The 15,536-nt window shown below is 41.0% G+C and overlaps 1 protein-coding gene across 1 annotated transcript in view; it reads left to right on the top strand.

The window, feature by feature from the left end:
* The window catches only part of ALK (ALK receptor tyrosine kinase), a 329,041-nt gene that overhangs the window by 247,224 nt on the left and 66,281 nt on the right, over positions 1 to 15,536 (top strand). The window contains exons 6-8 of the mRNA XM_086744455.1: positions 1,455 to 1,586; positions 8,531 to 8,662; positions 10,129 to 10,229. Coding sequence (XP_086600581.1) covers positions 1,455 to 1,586; positions 8,531 to 8,662; positions 10,129 to 10,229 — 365 coding nt within the window. The remainder of the gene's footprint in view (positions 1 to 1,454; positions 1,587 to 8,530; positions 8,663 to 10,128; positions 10,230 to 15,536) is intronic.

Raw genomic sequence — 15,536 nt, 5'->3', positions numbered from 1 at the left:
ATGAGAGAATTCCTACAGTAAGGGAAATTATACCCATCAGGCTGGATGATCTCTGACTTGTCAACTGTCAAGGGAATCAAGTGCCTTTGGGAAAGAATAGTGCTGAGGGACAAGTACTCAAGATGATTTCTGAATGGATGATTCTGACCTCTGATTGTAATGTTCAGTGGCCTTGTTTCATAAGAGTTGGCTCCTTTCCACATTGCTAGCTGGCTTTTGCTGCTTAGCATAGGTAAAATGAATTGGTGATTTTTGTGTCTTGGTAGGTGTAGTCTGGTCTGGGCTCCCTGCCTCAAGGGGAGGGGAGTGCAGGATGCAAGAGCAGGAGTGAATATAGAAGAGAAAGAAAATGACAAGCAGAGATTAGACTTTTTTCTCTCTTGCGGAGAGAATATGACAACGTGATACATCCAAGTTATAGGTAATATATGTTGACAGCAGGGTGTGATGAAAGCTTGTGTTCTTTCTAGACCGTGTGGCCATGTTATTCCTGAGCTAGACAATGGGATATCAGTCTTCAGGACCATCCGTCTAGCAGCAAATTCACATACAATTAAAAATCTATCATGTATCTTGTGTTATTCTTGAGAAGTACCACAGAGCAGGCTGCAGGGTTTCAACTCTGTTTTCGAGGGTCAAAGATGCCTTCCAAGTTAAAACACCAGAAATGCCTAGATGTTGTGGTTCAGCCCTAGTAACCACACAGCTGCTCATTCTCCCTCACCCTCCTCAGGGGGATGAGGGATAGAACTGGGAAAAAAGGAAAACTCATGGGTTGAGATGAAGACAGTTTACTAGAATAGCAAAGGAAAATGTCAATAACAACAAAATATAGGGATACTAAAATATACAAAATGAACAATGCATGATTTCTCACCACCTGATGTCCCAATGACTGATACAGCCCATCCTGAGCAGCGATCACAGAAACGAAACCAAGTAGCAAACAAAGGAGCGAGAGAGAGCGGACGATATCATCCCTCCTTTCCCGCCCCCAATTATATACTGAGCATGATATTTATGGCATGGAATACTCTCTTTGGCTAATCTTGGTCAACTGTTCTGGCTATATCCCTCCCAACTTCTTGCATCATCAGTGAGATCTGGAAAGCTGGACAGTATCCTTGGTCTCTAACAACTCCTAACATCAGTGTGTTTATCAACATTCTCCACTTACAAAATCCAAAACACACCAGCTACTGAGAGGAAAAATAACTCCATCCCCACCAAAACCAGACACTAGGGAACTGAAGTTCTCTGTTAGATTCACCATTAGATATTTGACAAGATTAAACGGGTCAAACAAAATAAAATAATTACTTTATCAAGTAATTATTGAATTGAGGGGATTTGACAAGGTCTTCTTCCCTTACTTGTCATTCAGGATCCTATGACCTGTTGGTTGAAAGGAAGGCAATTCAGTAATCTTAAGTGTTTTTTTTCTTTTCCTCTAGGATCTGCTTCTGGCTCAAAAATGGCACTAGAGGGTTCCTTCAGCTGCTGGAATGGAACGGCAATCAGGCTGAGGCAAGCATGTGACTTCATCAGGGACTGCGCCGAGGGAGAAGATGAGGGAGATATGTGCAGTGAGTAAATCTAAACCCCTAGGCTGCATCCTCCTTTTTCAAAAGCATTGACTGTTTTGAATTTTAATGCCTGAGACTTTAGCACTAATAGACTAATTTGGTACTATCAAAACACCAGCATCCTCCATAACACACATAGTTTCTATGGATGTCTGCCAGGAGTGGACCGTTTGATATGTTTCTACATTAGTTTTGCAGCAGGTTCTTAAGATGCTCTTAGTGCTTCATCTCTTCCAAAGTGCTGGTCAAAAATGTAAATGAAGTATAGCCTGACTAGCTAGATGCCTTACAGAATTATGAAATGTGTAGTTTGTTAGAGCTTTTAATCAAAATGTAGCACAGCATGTGACAGAAGGGAGAGGAAGAAGGAAACTTCTAAGATGAAAAATTAGTAGAGCCAGTAGTTTGTCTTTGACTGACTCCTGTGTCTTTGTAATTCCTCTTATTTTCTGCCATCTCTTCAGCAGTCAGTAGTCTAATAAAATAGAGCAGAAGATAGATAGCAGCCTGAGTTTTCTGAAAACTTGCTGTGTCTGAGAACTTTGTAATTGTGCTGCATAACCTACATACTTTAGGACCTTCCTTTAACCGTCTTGAAGAAACCTTGTCTCTTTTTCTATATCTCTACATGTTCTACCTCCAATGTCTTCCCCCTTTGCAAGTCTACAGATAGGAGAGGTGGATTGTCAGTCATATGATTATCCACAGGGCAAATATATCAAGAAATATAATAATTGAGAGTTCGTTATTTACTAATTTAAAATGTGTCATAGCTGATCTAGCCTATGGAAATTTGTTGACAGAGCTGTATAAATTTTTCCCTGACCAAAATACAAGTCCTGGCAAAAGCCTTTGGAATAGAAGAGGCAATTATTCTCAGTTTAGCTTTCATATGCAACAGCTAGAGCAGGGGAGAATCTGGGTAAGGTAATTCAAACAAATTGTGGTGATGTCTAGACTAACAGACCTTTGCTGTTTCTAGCATAAACTTAACATAAGAGTGACGCACAACTTCTAGCAAATTCCAGTTCTTTGCTGCTAACAAAGAAATGAAGTAACAGATTTTACTGGTGTGGACAACAGTGGTTAGATGTGAGTTCATCTAGCAAACTAGTTAAAAACTTGAAATGATACAGTTCTCCATCACATTAGATGTTGTTAAAATTTGAAATTATATTTGTTAATGACGCACACTCAGTGAACATTAAATTCACTTTCATAGGAACAGTGTCATCAGTGCAAAATTGCAGCTCCTTAGAGGCAATAATGCTTCACAGTAGTAGTATTGAAACCTTCTCTTTGCCTAAGAGCTTTAAAACACAGCTCTAAAACCTCATGATGGTATTTCTATTGTGTTCTAGGTTTTTTTTTAAAAAAAACCTAGTAAACTATGATAATCAGTAGGTTGAATGCATTTTCATTTAATTGGAAGTAGAGAGACGTATTATTTACCATCAGCTATACGTCCAGATACACCGTTGTGTCTTTCTGCTATAAATGGCTCTGCCTTGTGATGGCAATCCCATTTATACCAGTGGGCAGAACTCAAAAGGTGGAGTTGTACCAATCATGGATGCAAACTAAATACCACCATAGGATGGGGCAGGCCTGGAGGAACATGTTTACCTGTTATTTTCAAACACTGGGTGCACATGTGGCTAATGTCTTGTACATATTCATGTATCAGGTGGCTGGCTCTGCTTTTACCCCTAGCTTGCCACCCTGTGTCCCATGGTGAGCCAGTTGGTAAGGTGACCAATCCCTTTCTCATACAAGTTATCTACAGGGGTTGATTTGGTTCCCTTTTCCCCTCCTTCCATGCAGCACTCCTCTGTAGCTATTTGCATAAAGCAGTATATTACTTACAGTTGTGTCAGTAAAGAACGTTCTGAGAATGTACATCAGAAAATTTAAAAGGCAGAACATAATCACCTGTTTAGCAAAGTGTCACCCCTAGCTTGAGGAGAAGACCACACAGCTTGTTTTCAACCACAGATACTGAGAATGACAGTTCTTACTCCCAGACAAAAGGCTTGAAAAGCCCCATCTTCCACTCAAGTAACAAAAAAGACTGGCTTGCCTTAGCAAGAGCGCAAGTTGTGGGTATGTCTACTTATCCGCTTACAAGCCTGCACAGTTCTATGGCTGATTTCTTTGCTTTTGCCTCTTTACTGTGTTGAATATTGTTGGCATAAGACTCCTTGCACAAAACAGAGAAATTATCTGATGTTTTAGATGTCAGTTACATCTGCATGGCAGCCCAACACAAAACATATGTCATCTTTCAGCGTTTCAGCTGTCATTTTGCTCCTGAGCAACATGGATGTTTTCATCAGCTTTTTGCAAGTGTGGCAAAAAATGATTTAGATATCTAAAGCAGAGAAAGAGGTTTCCCAAATGCTTCTGCTTACACAAAAGAGCTGTCAGAAAAAGATGTAGCCATGCTCAAAACTGAGGGGAGAGCTTTAAAATTACTATTAACCAAAGACTTTTATCTTTGAGCTTCAGGGAAATGTTGGGTTTTTTTTCCCTTTCACAGTTTTTTAGCTATGCAGGTACTGATATTTTTTCTTCCCCCCCCCCCCCCCCCCCATTTGATTTTTGTTCCTCTCAGCTGAAAAAAAAAACTCTCCCGAACACCAGCTATTTGTTAACATCTCTTTACTTATTAATGGCCAATGAAATGTCACAGTGCTTGTTCTCTGTGCAACCAATTAGTTTGTGTACAGAGTGTAAAATCAGAGAGGGATGACCCTTAGAGAAAAGCATATTGCTGTTTGAGTCATAATCAAAAATTCTTGCAGAAGCAAAAGACAGCTTCAAAGAGGCAGATGTAGAATTAGATGCTGAACTGTGTTGCTCTGGGATCAGACATACAGATTTAACAGACTGATGAAAGTGCTACACTGGAAATTACTTTGGAAAAGTATACCTTGCAGACACATGTTAAGGCTTCAGATAGTGGTGGTCTTAGGTCTTTGATAGTAAATTCATGCTTTTATGGATTACTTACTGCAAAAAATAACATGCTTCCTCTTATTGTAGTAGAAAATAATATATAGCTGGTGTGGTACAAGACAGACACATGAAAACTCAAATTATTTGCTAATATAGATGGGCAGAGTGCTGTTTTACAGAAAGGGAGAATTTGTTTCAGTAGTTTTCTACTTCTCTCTTTAAGTTCACAATATATTGGAGTTTGGTTCAGTAATCTTTTGTTGCAAAGCAGGAAGTTTGGACAAAAATAAAAGTTTTGTTGGAAAAAACATGCATGTACTTTTGGCTAGACCAAAATTATTTTACTTTCTGTGTCAAATTCAACAAAAAATTTCAGCCTGGGAAATATTGGTTAATCAGTGAAAGCATGTTAGGAAAGTGATGAATATATTTAAAAAAAAATTAAAAGAATGGAGATGCTGATAGTATATTTATTATTGAGAGACCCAGAACTTAGAGGATTTACCCAGGATATGACAAACCTAGGACTGATTATTTCTTCTGCCTAAATGAATTCAAACCCTTATTTCCTATTTCCATGAAGAATTTCCAAGATTTTGGTCTGGACTTCTGGTCTAGTGCAGAAGAAAAAGGGTTACTCAAGTCTCTCCTGAGATTGCTCTTCCACATTTTATAAATTTTTCCTGCAATAGGGATTAGAAATAATGTCCTCTATCTTTCAAATAAATCTCATAACCACTGGGTTACAGGGTAATTTTCACTCTGCCTCATTGAATATTTAAAGATGTTAAGCACATTGCCAGGTGAGATGAGGAAGACTAGTATCTGATTCATGAAAGGAGTGACTCAGGCTGTGCTATGTGATTGGATGAGTGCGTGCACATGTCTGTCAAAAGACCAGATGGCCACTAGAATAGGAACCTATAAAGTTTGAATTTGTGATAACATGAGCAAGTGAAAAAAAAAAAGCATAGATAATTAATTCTACCAGGGCCAGTTTATTTTCCAGGCAAAAATGCATGAAGAAACTACTGGGTTTATTTATGTCTTAGTGATAGATATCACCCAGCAGAGTCTCCCTGGAAGCAAAATGATGAAGTAGCAACTTGTTGCCATGCGGTGCTCTCTTAAGGGTCCTGTCTTGCATACACTAATCCTTTTGCTTCTTTCTTGATCAAAGCTGTACCTCTAGCAGCAAATTCGAGCCTCTGGCAGTTCTGAACTCAGCAAAGCCTTCTGGCATTACAGGATAACTCCTTGTTGGCTGTGTTGAAATGAAAAGTATTTCCCTTTTTATGCTTCATTTCTGGTAGAATTTGGTAGACCAACTTTGTTAGAGTAGAGGCAGCCGTTGAAACAAACTCATGTTTAAGATTCATGTGCTTCTTTAAGTTCTTTGAGTAGATTACTTTTTGCCTTCTAAGATTTCTTCCTACATTTGGTAAAAGTCCGTAAGTACCAGAGTAGACTTTTATGCTTGTGTCTTTTATAATATATGTCTGGAATTTCACCCAAAAGATTAAAATATAGTATCTGGTTGATTTACACCTAGTTTTGAATCAAGAGCGTGCTCCATCCACTTCATAAATTATGCCAATTGCTAATTTTTCTTGCTATTAAAGGATGAAGAGTCTATGCTAAAGTTAAAAAAAAAAACTTGAAGTTAATTACCTTTCAAGCAAAATCGAAATCACTCTGAAGGCTTGAAAAATGTTTGGGAACAAATTTAACACCCTACAGCTTTTCTCTACTTCATCACTCAACTAAAAGCAGAGACTCCTATATTCACACAGTGCTGTAGTCTCACTGGATTACCTATTCTGAACTATATCTACAAGCTGTATCTTAATCTTACTGAGGTCTAAATTTTTTTGAAATTTCTGTTACTAATGATGGTATCTAACATGGCAGGTTTCAATGGGTGTAACTCCTGCCCCCACATTTACTTGATTTTCCAATAAAGATTGCTTTCCCTCATCAGTGCAATATCTATACTAATGTGAGTTTGAATTATAAAGATGCAGAAAATTTAGAAGTACACATCGACAGAAAAGTGCTAGCCAAAGAGCTCTTTGTGGAGTAGCAATATGTGGAGTCATAGGTGCTGTATATATATTCAAAGTAAGAAAGAGCAGCAGAGAAAATTCATCCAATGCATGGGACATCTGAAGATTCATAAAAAAAATAATTTGTGGAGAAGGAATTACATTTTCTGGCAAAGTAATAGCTTCTTATTTATGCCCTTACTTGTTCATCGACAGTGAGCTTTTTCTGGCCTCCAGGCAGGGATTGCTACTTAGATGACTCCTCCTGCTGCTCTGACTTGTTTACATCATCCTAGATAGCGTATGGCCATGAAATGAATTCAGTTTGACACTGAGCCAAGCTGTTTTGGTAGGAATTCAGGACACATTATAATTTGTCATTTTCTTTAGATCCCAGCCTTGGGCTGCACAATGAAATATAATCAAGTTCTGTAGAGGGGTAAAACACAAGGAAGCAACTCTCTGCTTAACAGCTCCATGTTTAAAGACTAGGCTGGATGAATTTGGAGGTTTTTAAAAGGACAAACTTAACTTCAGTACAGGTTTTAATCTTTTCATAACAAATTTGGGTGCTTGCAGAAAATAACCGTAAAACATGCCCCTCTCATCCATGTCAGGTTCCAGGCTCAAATTTGGCCCAAATAAAAGGCTGCAGATGTAAGATTTGTTCATTTCCTCTGTGAAGTGAGTTGTGATTCAAGCTCCTAGGAAGTCAAATACTCGTGGTCTCGACACTGCAATTGTGGTGCTCCCTAGCTGTTTTCTCAGGGTAGACCAAGGAGTAGGTGAATGTGCCACTGAAAATGAATTGATTTTTGAGGTGTGTGAGTCAAAGCTGAGGCCCTTTAAGTGACCTGCAGTATGAGCCAGGAAGTTCTGCTGATATCTAAACATTTTGAATGATATGGGTTTTGGATACTGGTGCCTCAGTTGATTGATAGAAAATTTGAGTGAAAAATTCCTGATAATCATGACAAAATCTGAGTTCAGGAGCCTCCTCTTCTTACAGAGAAGCTAATGAAATTGCTACTATCACATGACCAGCACATTATTTTACTTTAGGAGTTTGTAGTCTATCCTGCATTTTGTAAGTGAAGACATATTTACTTTAGCTTTGACAAGCAATTGAAAGGAAAAACGAATTTCCTAGATATGAGGGTTTATGATGTGTTTGCCCAAGAAATTTCATTTTTATCTTGGAAACTTAAACAAATTTCTTGTCTCATTTTCCTTTCTTTCAAAGAAGAAAAAAAATAAAACCCAACCCATAACAAAAAAAACCCAGATAGTTTTAGGCACAGATTGCCCACAGAGCTGGTGGATGCTCCATCCCTGGAAACACGCAAGGCCAGCTTGGACGGGGCTCTGAGCAACCTGATCTGGTTGGAGATGGGTTGGACTGGATGACCTTTAAAGCTCCTTTCCAACCCAAACTATTCTATGATTCGATGCTTTACCTGAGACTGTGTCAGTGCTTATGGAGAGAAGAGGTCCATTGCTGAGCTGGGCTGACTAGAGACCTAGACTGGAAGGGAGAGGAATCATGTTAGGAAATTATGCCTCTCCAAGATTTCCCTCCATGGGGCTGCAGAAGCAGTGGTTAGGAACGCCATCTCCAAGGTCTAACCTTGGTGGGTTATACCTGTGGAGCTGTAGAGGCTAGGTATTTAGGAGACCCTCTAGTGTACACAGAGATGTGTCCTCTCGGATGTGTCAAGGTGTAGGAGGAATCAGTGACAGTCTGGGGGTTGTTTCCCTTGCCACCACCCTCCTCCTGGTCAGGCATAAACATGACTCCCCACAAAAGGACTCAGTAGCTGTGGGGGGTGCTCGCATGCCAGTCAGAATAGTCACTGCAGCTTCTTTGTGTGCCCAGGAGTCTTCTCCTCAGCTCACCTGGATCCTTCTGTATGTGTATGTGTGTGTCTTTCCCTCTTGCAGGAAATCTTCCCTCTGGCTTTTACTGTTCATTTGAAGAAGGAGACTGTGGCTGGACGCAGGGCTCTTCTGCGTCCCATCCTTCTCCATGGCGGATTGGAAGCCTGAAGCACAACCATTTTCCTTCAATAGAAGGTGTGTGAGAGTAAATAGTAAGTGCAGAGAATGAACAGCGGAGAGCAAAAGAGATACACAAATGATGGGGAGAGGGAATAAAACACAAGGTATGCTTTCTTATGTATTTACATATACAGCCTCCAGTGAAACAAAAACCATCTTTCTACTCTTAAGTGCTTTGAGCAAAAGACTATCCTGCTCACTTTGTCTTGAAGGTATAGACTGGCACTTCAGGTCTCCACAGCTGACACCAGATACTAATCTTGACCCTTTCTAGACAAGTTCACACCAAGTATCCATCTGCATGACCCTCCTCCATACGGATCTGATTTTTTCTTTCCGATTTCCCTATTTACTTTCTCTGTTTCTCTCTTCTGCTTCTTTTTTTTTCCCCTTCTCATTTCCTAATTTTTCTTCTTTCTTCCATTGTCCCTTGAGTTCCACTTCTATATGTAATTACTCTATACTTGGTTCCTCTAGCCACATCCCAATACTTAATTTATAATCCTTCTTGTACAAACCATTGAAGGTTTATACCTTGGCCATTGAACTGGTTGAGATTTTGAACCACTGAATTGCTGGTTGAGTTTTGGGAAATAGACTACCTGCCAGGATAAGCTTTTTCCTAATGCAATAATGTAAATCATTGCAGGCATTTATTGCTGAGGCACAGAGCATCTAAAGAGATACAATAATAACAGCAGAGTTAATGGTGTGTAATCCTAATATTGCTTTAGAAAGTTAGATCTGGAGTTAAACATGAAGAGTAGGATTCTCTACTTTTGGGTGAACTCATATAGGCTACGGTGCATTTATGCCATCTGATGGCTCAGCTCATAGTATTCCAGACCACAAAGTGATGGCAGCATAGGTAAACATGAAGGCAAAGATCCAGAACAGGGTAGTGTGGGAAGCTGGCAATAAAGTGCTGCTGAGTCATGATTTGTCTATGCTGCAGAGGCAATTTCAATGAAAGCCCAAATAACTGGGCTCTAAGTAGTGGCACACATCTTTTCATGCAGAGCTGCCAAGGCAAAACCCTAGTGTTACCACTGCCCTTGTTTCTCTTGTTGCAACAAATGATTAAAGGAGCAAAGAAGCCTCCAGCTGCATTAATATTACTCTGGTGGTATTTTGCCGTAGTTGTATTTTGTTTTGGAATTGGCCAAGATAATGTTCTCTTCCAAGTTGCTTTTCATTCATAAAATATACATTTTGTTATTCAGGCTTGCAAGAAAGATGAATCTGAAGTCATGGAGGAACAGAAGATAGCTGTAGGGGGAAGGTAGACAGGCTTCTTAAATGTGTTTCCTGAGTATGTTTTTTGGGTGACGCTGCATATCTAATAAATTGAAAAAGCCTTCTGCTCTCTGGCATCCTTCTGTAGTAGGAGCCAGCAAACACAGGTTCTGGGGAGGTTTCACAAATCTTGGAACCAGAAGGTGAGTGCTGCGGTTTGACCTTCTTCCTTCTCTTTTATCTAGGTTGTGCGCTCCTCCTTAACACCAGCAAAGCACCAGCAGTAGCAAACACTGTCATGACCAGCACTGCATTTCCAACTCCTCTGAGGAACTCCCCCTGTGAGGCAAGTCATAATGTTCTTTCTTATTTTGCAATTTACAGAGCTTTTTTTTTGTGTCTAATAATAGGCACTAGGTTAGTAGCACAGCAACCACTTTTTCTGATGGCTTATCTCTAAAATATACTTATTTAATGCCACTGTGTGCCAAGGGAAGATATGGTTAGCTCCTTGAAATACCACAAAATATGTTCTTAAAAGCTTGGCATATCTTATCTCCATTGTATGGCCTCACATGATGTATTACAGTCTTCATAGTTAGGTGTATAAGCTGTAAGGGTAGGGCAGCCAGAATTATATAAACACAAAGAGGAAGGAGCTTACTGCATGAACAAACAACATCATATTTGCAAGACTGAAGATCCTGGAGAAACTGACTGCTCTTGACTTGGATGAATGTACTCTTCACTGGGTAAAAACTGGCTGGATGGCCAGGCCCAAATAGTTATCGTGAACAGAGTTAAATTTAGTTGGTAGCTGGTCACAAATGGTGTTCCCCAGGGCTCAGTACTGGGGCCAGTTCTGTCTAATATTTTTATCAATGATCTGGATGAGGACATCGAGTGATTGAGTGCACCCTCAATGAGTTTGCAGATGACACCAACTTGAGCAGGAGTGTCGATCTGCTTGAGGACAGAAAGACTCTACCGAGGGATCTGGACAGGCTGCATCGATGGGCCAAGGCCTATTGTATGGGTGAACAAGGCTAAGTGCCAGGTCCTGCACTTGGAGCACAACAACCCCGTGCAATGCTACAGGCTTGGAGAAGAGTGGCTGGAAAGCTGCCCAGCAGAAAAGGACCTGGGGGGTGTTGGTCACCACCTGGTTGAATATGAGCCAGTGGCGTGCCCAGGCAGCCAAGAGGGCCAATAGCATCCTGGCTTGTATCAGGAACAGTGTGGCCAGCAGGAGTAAGGAAGTGATTGTCCTCCTGTACTCGGCACTGGTGAGTCAGCTTGAATACTGTGTTCAGTTTTGGGCCTCTCACTACACGATAGACATGGAGGTGCTGGAGCATGTCCAGAGGAGGGCAACAAAGCTGGTGAAGGGTCTGGAGCACAAGTCTTATGAGAAGCAGGTGAGGGAACTGGGGTTGTTTAGTCTGGAGAAGAGGAGGCTGAGGGGAGACCTTATCGCTGTCTACAACTACCTGAAAGGAGGTTGTAGCGACGTGGGTGTTGGTCTCTTCTCCCAAGTAACTAGTGATAGGACAATAGGAAACAGTCTCAAGTTGTGCCAGGGAGGTTTAGGTTGGATATTAGGAAAAAATTCTTCACTGAAGGGGTTATCAAGCATTGGAACGGGCTGCCCAAGGAAGTGGTGGAGTCACCATCCTGGGAGATATTTAAAAGACCTGTAGATGTGGTGCTTAGGGACATGGATTAGTGGTGGACTTGGCAGTGCTGGGTTAATGGTTGAACTCTATGATCTTAAAGGTCTTTTCCAACATAAATGATTCTATGCTTCTAAGAAAGAGTAGACTTCAGGACTGCCCCTGAGCTGCTGAGAAAATGTGGTGCATACTTTCTCTAGCACAGCTGGGATTTGAGCTGGTAGGTCTTCATCATACTGCACCTCAAACCTACCAATCCTCATGTAGGCCATATTCATAGGTGTCCTGAAGTTAGCAGTAGCAGAGATAAATTAATGTAGAATGAAACCAGGTTCTTATTCAAGCAGAAAAGCTGTTGAGAGTTGCAAGACATCAACTTAGGCAACTGTATCAAGGCTTGCCAACCCTGCACAAGTGGTTGTAATTTGAGTCAGTTGTACTTAACCCTTAAACTGCAGATTACAGAAAGATGCACGTCTGCATCTTTTTACTGTAGTCTGCAGCCTCACAGATTGTATTATCACTGATAAGATTAATTACTTAGGACTTTGAACCATGGTTAGTGATTTAGAGCATTTCACATCTTGAATGGTCACCCTGAAATGTCACACAAGCTCCTGGATCCTGGAGCAGAGAGATTTGGGAAAATTTATCATAACAAAGCACGGTTTATTGTTTGTTGATTGAGCACTGAACAGACAAAAGAATTAGATTCTCCATGTTCCACTGATCTTAAAATGCAGAAAGGTCAAGGGATGCATTAGAAAGTTCTCTGGAATGAAAATGCATGGAAGATAGTGTTTCTTTGGCTTAAAGTTTTATTTGGTTCATTTCTGTTTGATATCACCTCACTATATGAGCTGAGTATCTGGTTTTGCTCTCTTGATGTATTCATGTCTTCCTTCTTTAGGAAATACATTCTACCTTGTTTTTCCTCCCTTCTATGACAAAGGCATATGCAGGTTCTGAATATTTTAAGACCTTGTTCTGCCGTCAACCAGCAAGAGCAAATGTTTTTCATAATCCACCTGACACACGAATCAGAGTGAATGATTTCCCAATATGTGTATATTTTTTTTTTCTTGTGTATACAACAGTGCAAATAATTAAACTTGCCATCAGGGGACAAGCTGCCATGTATTTAATCTGCTCACATGCCATCCCACCTCTGTCACTCCCCTTGGCACTTAAAGGCATCCGGATGCATCCAGCATTGCAGCTGTTGGTAATAAAGAGTGAAGGAGTTTGGCAAGGGTTTTGTCTCTTGCCTTTTCGTATAGTGTAAAAGCTTCTCTTCTCAATGAGCCCCTGGTGGCTTCAAATTCTATTTTACTGGAACAATCTGTCTGTGAGCAGAATAATTTAATTCCACTTTTCAGCACAACACAGGAGGAGAAAGGAGATATTCCCCCCCTACACATTTATTTCTCCAATAGGTGCCAACAAACTTCCTTATAGTGAAATTATAGTCAGAAAAGAGATTGCGAAAATACCGTAATGTCCTGTATTTATTCACCCACAATCACTTCCCAGTTGAACTGGCTCAAGCTCAGGCACTAAAAGATGAGTTTTCTTCTACCTGTCACTGCTGACAGCTCCACCTGGCATGTCACAACTAGGACAGATTCTCTGGCAACTGAAATCCCACTGACAAAACTCACTCATGATTCATGAGTGGCAAAGGGATCTCAGCAAGTGCGTGTGAATTAGGTACATTTATTCTTTCACAGTCAGAGCACGCCATAAACCTGCCCTTCCTCTTGTATTTGATCCAGCTCACATGCTCCTTTAGATATCTACTTGCTCTCCTTGCATATTCACTTACATAGGGACTAGTTCTGACACCCGATTCTAGTACCCCAGAAAGATTCAGCTTAGATTCACATCCTGTACCAATATGAATGATGGAGTCTTTCCTTAAGCCTGTAACTTAACATCCTTCCTCCTCCTTCTATGCCATGTGTACCTCAGTATCAACACGCCTAGCTCAGCTGAACTCCTAGGGATGAGACAGAATGTGCTGCCCTGCCTACTCAGCTCGCTCACCTCTTGCTGTTTACTGAAGCTGGTTTTTTTCCCTTATCCCTTAATTTGCTTTTATTTTACCCAGTCATGTTAGACAATTACACCCACCATGGCAAATGCTGATACTCTGTTTTTTAGCCTGAGATGTACACAAGAATGTATTACTTCAGCCTCAGCATGAGGAGCATTACCTGCTGCAGTACTGTTTAGCAGGCTGGAGGATTCTGTTTTTTAGCCAGAATGTCCATGGAACCAGGACTGAATGCTGATCAGGAAACAGTCAAGCAGCCCTTGGTGAGTGCCAGCCACAAAGTGTTTGCTGATTCTTCAGGCTTGTTTTTTCTTCCTGTGCCTGGCTGTTTAATCTTCCACTGTGACAGACTGGCAATGGAGATGACTGCTAACACCCTGGAGACTTGTGGGGTGGCCTGGTCGAAACACTTTCCCTGCTGAGATTCTGGGCAGCTGTTTGCTGGTGCTAGCACTTGGAGACTTCAGACCGTGGATGATCTTTGGCATACGTATTGCTGCTAAGTGCAGGACAAGCGTGACCCTCAGTCTTTGTGCTTTCCCCAGCTTGAGGTTGGTCACCAGGAGCATGCTGGGCTTCTTGCAGGCTGTGATCCCTTAGCATTTCCCATGCAGTGTGGGAGGCTCCTCATTAACTCAGGGGAAAATCAGCCTGACCTACTCTGTACTGCTCCACGGGCACCAAAAGATGAGAAAAGGGTAAAAATGCATACAGGAATTACAGTCATAAATACAGCCTGTACTTTCCCACGTGTTTGGGATTGGCCGTAATGTGCTTGTGCTTTGTATATAGCTTTGTATTGCTCTTTGCTCCTGTTTGTTTTGAGCAGCTTTATATTTTTGTTTTCTTCATTCTTCAGTGCTTTTGGCAGGTCACAGCGGTTAGTTTGTGATGCTGCCCTTTGTTCTTGGTTCAGTTAGTTTTTCTCTTTCTTTTTGTTGTTCTATTAAATCTTGGCTAGAGTATCCTGGCTTCAAAGAATCTCTTTTGTTTGTGGTCCAGACAGTCTTTGTTATTTTTTTCATGTTGCACATTCAGAGTCCTTTGCCTATTGACCCTATTAACTGTGTGTGTTTAAAACCCAGTTTTTGTGGTAGAGGGAAACTGTGGCACTTCTGCTAAATCTTGGGGGAATGCAGGAGGTGGTACGTGTAGTTCATTAAGAGATGCTCCGTTACCCTGAAGTAGCTGGAAAGGATAGACACAACAAAAAGCTTGGGAAATGCCTCAGGAACCAAAATGAGTCACAGTAATCAAGAGTGAAAATCTTTTAACCCACATGTAAAAGTTCATTGTAAACAAAGCACATCTAATTCAGCATAGCAATGCACATAAAGTGCAAAGAATTAATCCAAACAATGGCCTGATTTAAAGGCTGAATTTCTAGAGCTTGAGCAATAAAGCACAGCATTATTCACTTCTTCGATTCATACCCTCCTCTCAGTGCGAATCAGTTGGCCTGCACAAGGCCAGCAGGGTAAAGAGGATCATGGAGTGGTTGGACGTTTCCTCATTTTGAAGAAGAAATCCATATTTGTGTCATCAGTAGCATTCCTGCTGTCTGGAAATCTTGGAAACCACATTGCAATTAAATTCCAAGGGAAGTGCTGTCATCTCAGGCACCACCCATGACAAAACTAAATTACTTTGCTGCAGTTGATAGCCCCTAGGTTTGCATGGTTTCCAGTCTACAATGGCCACCTACTTCTCAGTACTTTGCAAAGATGTCAGAGAGGTGACACAAGAGTGTTGCAAATGTCCAAGGAGTGCTCGTCTTCATGTGGAAACTGGAGACTAATTTCTGGTCCCCCATGTCTAGGCAATGAGGCAATCACATCTCCCTCAGTCCCAGCATTGTTACTGTACAAATGCAGAGTCATGTGCATTGACTTGCTTTTCATTTCATTTTTCAGAATTGCTCCCT

The sequence above is a fragment of the Chlamydotis macqueenii genome, chromosome 3 (genome assembly GCF_036417535.1).
Source record: "Chlamydotis macqueenii isolate bChlMac1 chromosome 3, bChlMac1.mat, whole genome shotgun sequence".
NCBI classification, from domain to species: Eukaryota; Metazoa; Chordata; class Aves; order Otidiformes; family Otididae; genus Chlamydotis; species Chlamydotis macqueenii.
The sequence above is the reverse complement of the archived record's forward strand: the minus strand, read 5'-3'. Positions and strand labels throughout refer to the sequence as shown.